This window comes from Rhagoletis zephyria, unplaced genomic scaffold, assembly GCF_001687245.7.
Source record: "Rhagoletis zephyria isolate East Lansing unplaced genomic scaffold, Rhagoletis_zephyria_1.1 Rzeph_scaffold_53491, whole genome shotgun sequence".
In the NCBI taxonomy this organism is placed as follows: Eukaryota; Metazoa; Arthropoda; class Insecta; order Diptera; family Tephritidae; genus Rhagoletis; species Rhagoletis zephyria.
The window spans coordinates 1-1900 of NW_016210544.1; the positions used below are offsets into that span (position 1 = coordinate 1).

At 57.0% G+C, this 1900-nt stretch overlaps 1 protein-coding gene across 1 annotated transcript; it reads left to right on the top strand.

Annotated features, from left to right (window-relative positions):
• Positions 1-198: 198 nt before the first annotated feature.
• LOC108356052 (ABC transporter G family member 23-like) lies at positions 199-791 on the top strand (the record flags this gene model as incomplete). The annotated part of the gene is made up of 3 exons (XM_017607183.1): positions 199-512; positions 584-661; positions 735-791. Coding segments are annotated over 3 exons (449 nt in total), but the record flags the coding sequence as incomplete, so codon positions are not given.
• Positions 792-1900: the final 1109 nt, after the last annotated feature.

Consider the following 1900-nt stretch of genomic DNA (forward strand, 5'->3'; position numbering starts at 1 on the left):
TCAGACAGAGACTGCTGCCGCTAATGATGGCGGCAGCTTCGGCGACAGCAGCTTCAGCGGCAGCCATGCTGCAGTGCATTCTCCGGTGTTGCTCCGCTGTGCATCCGGTGCACTGCGTGTGTTCGCACGCGATTGCATCCCACCTCACTAACTAACTAACACACTTCACTTTCCCCTCTTCTCTCTTCCCCAAAACAGGAACAGAAGAGTGCGGCATTCCCGGGCCGAACATCGGGTACATGCCGCAGGACCTGTCGCTCATATCGCAGTTCACAGTGCGCGAGACGCTGGAGTACTACGCCGGCTTTGCGCAGACACCCGACGCCAATGGGCACTACAACAAGGGCTGCAATGAGAAGAACCTCAACCAGCGGATCGAGTTTCTGCTCACCCTCCTGGACATTAGCCAGTTTGAGCACGTCTTCACCGACCGCCTTTCGGGAGGGCAGAAGCGACGCGCCAGTCTGGCCGTCGCCATGATCAACGACCCGCCGCTGCTCATTCTTGATGAGGTAAGAAATTATCGTTTGGCAAATTAAACATTGAGTTTTTACATCAACTCATCTCCTTTTATCACTCCCAGCCCACAGTCGGCGTCGATCCGATCGTCCGAGATGCCATCTGGTCATACCTGCTCGAACAGAGCAAAAATGGACTTACCGTAAGATTGGACTTCACTATCCTAATTAAAAGCTTTTACCTAATCTTCTCTTTTCCCCCTTTCCTTCTTTCAGATTATCGTGACGACACACTACATCGAAGAGGCGGCTTCTGCCCANGAAAGCTTTTAGCTAATCTCCTCCTTTTTTCAGATTATCGTGACGACACACTACATTGAAGAGGCGGCCTCTGCCCACAACGTCGGTTTCATGCGCCAGGGGCGCATCCTCGCGGAGGGCAATCCGGCGGTGTTGATGGCGCAGTTCCGCGCGCCCACTCTGGAGCACCTCTTTCTGATGCTCTCGAAGAAGGACGACAAGACTCGCACTCACGAGTCGGACGGTCTCTGTCAGGTGGCCATGGACGGCAGTGTCGTCTCCTCCTCCGCCCTGGACAGCTTCAGTCAGCCTCCCTCGGCGGTGGTGGTCGCAGAGACGGTTTTCAGCAATGGCGGCAGTCTCATCCCCAATGGTGGCTCCTATTCAGCAGAGCACCACTCGCACCACCACTCGACACTTCACAATCATCACCTCGTCAATCACCACCACCCTCACCACCACAACAATCACCAACTGCCGACGCTGCCGCCGCCCGACTACTCCATCACCACCGANTCCCAATGGTGGCGCCTATTCAGCAGAGCACCACTCGCACCACCACTCGACACTCCACAATCATCACCTCGTCAATCACCACCACCCTCACCACCACAACAATCACCAACTGCCGACGCTGCCGCCGCCCGACTACTCCATCACCACCGATTGCAGCAGGGTCTCCGATGTGGCGCTGGACTCCTTCACCGGGACGACGACAGCCACGACGGCAGACAGTAGTCAGACTGAAACAAACAATAACAACAACTCAACGTACGCCAACGGCGCCAATGGAAACTGCTGCAAGTCGGTGATCACGAAGAGCCAGCACCAGTACCAGGAGGCCTCCACCGGCGCCCTGGTGACCATCACCAAGCTGGAGACGAAGACGACCAACAACAGCTCGACGACGGCCACGCTCACCGTCCCAGATTCGCCCATTCTGGGGCCAAGGAGGAGCAAGTTCAACTCGGTGAGCGGTGGGAGCACTCGAAAGCACCGCGGCTACTCCGTCCACAAGCAGTCTGACAAGGTGAGCAGCTTCCAGAAGGTGGGCGTCCTCTGCAGAAAGCACCGTCTGCGGCTATTTCGACGCGTCCCAGAGCTGGTCATCACCATGCTCCTGCCCGCCCTCGAGGTGGCCC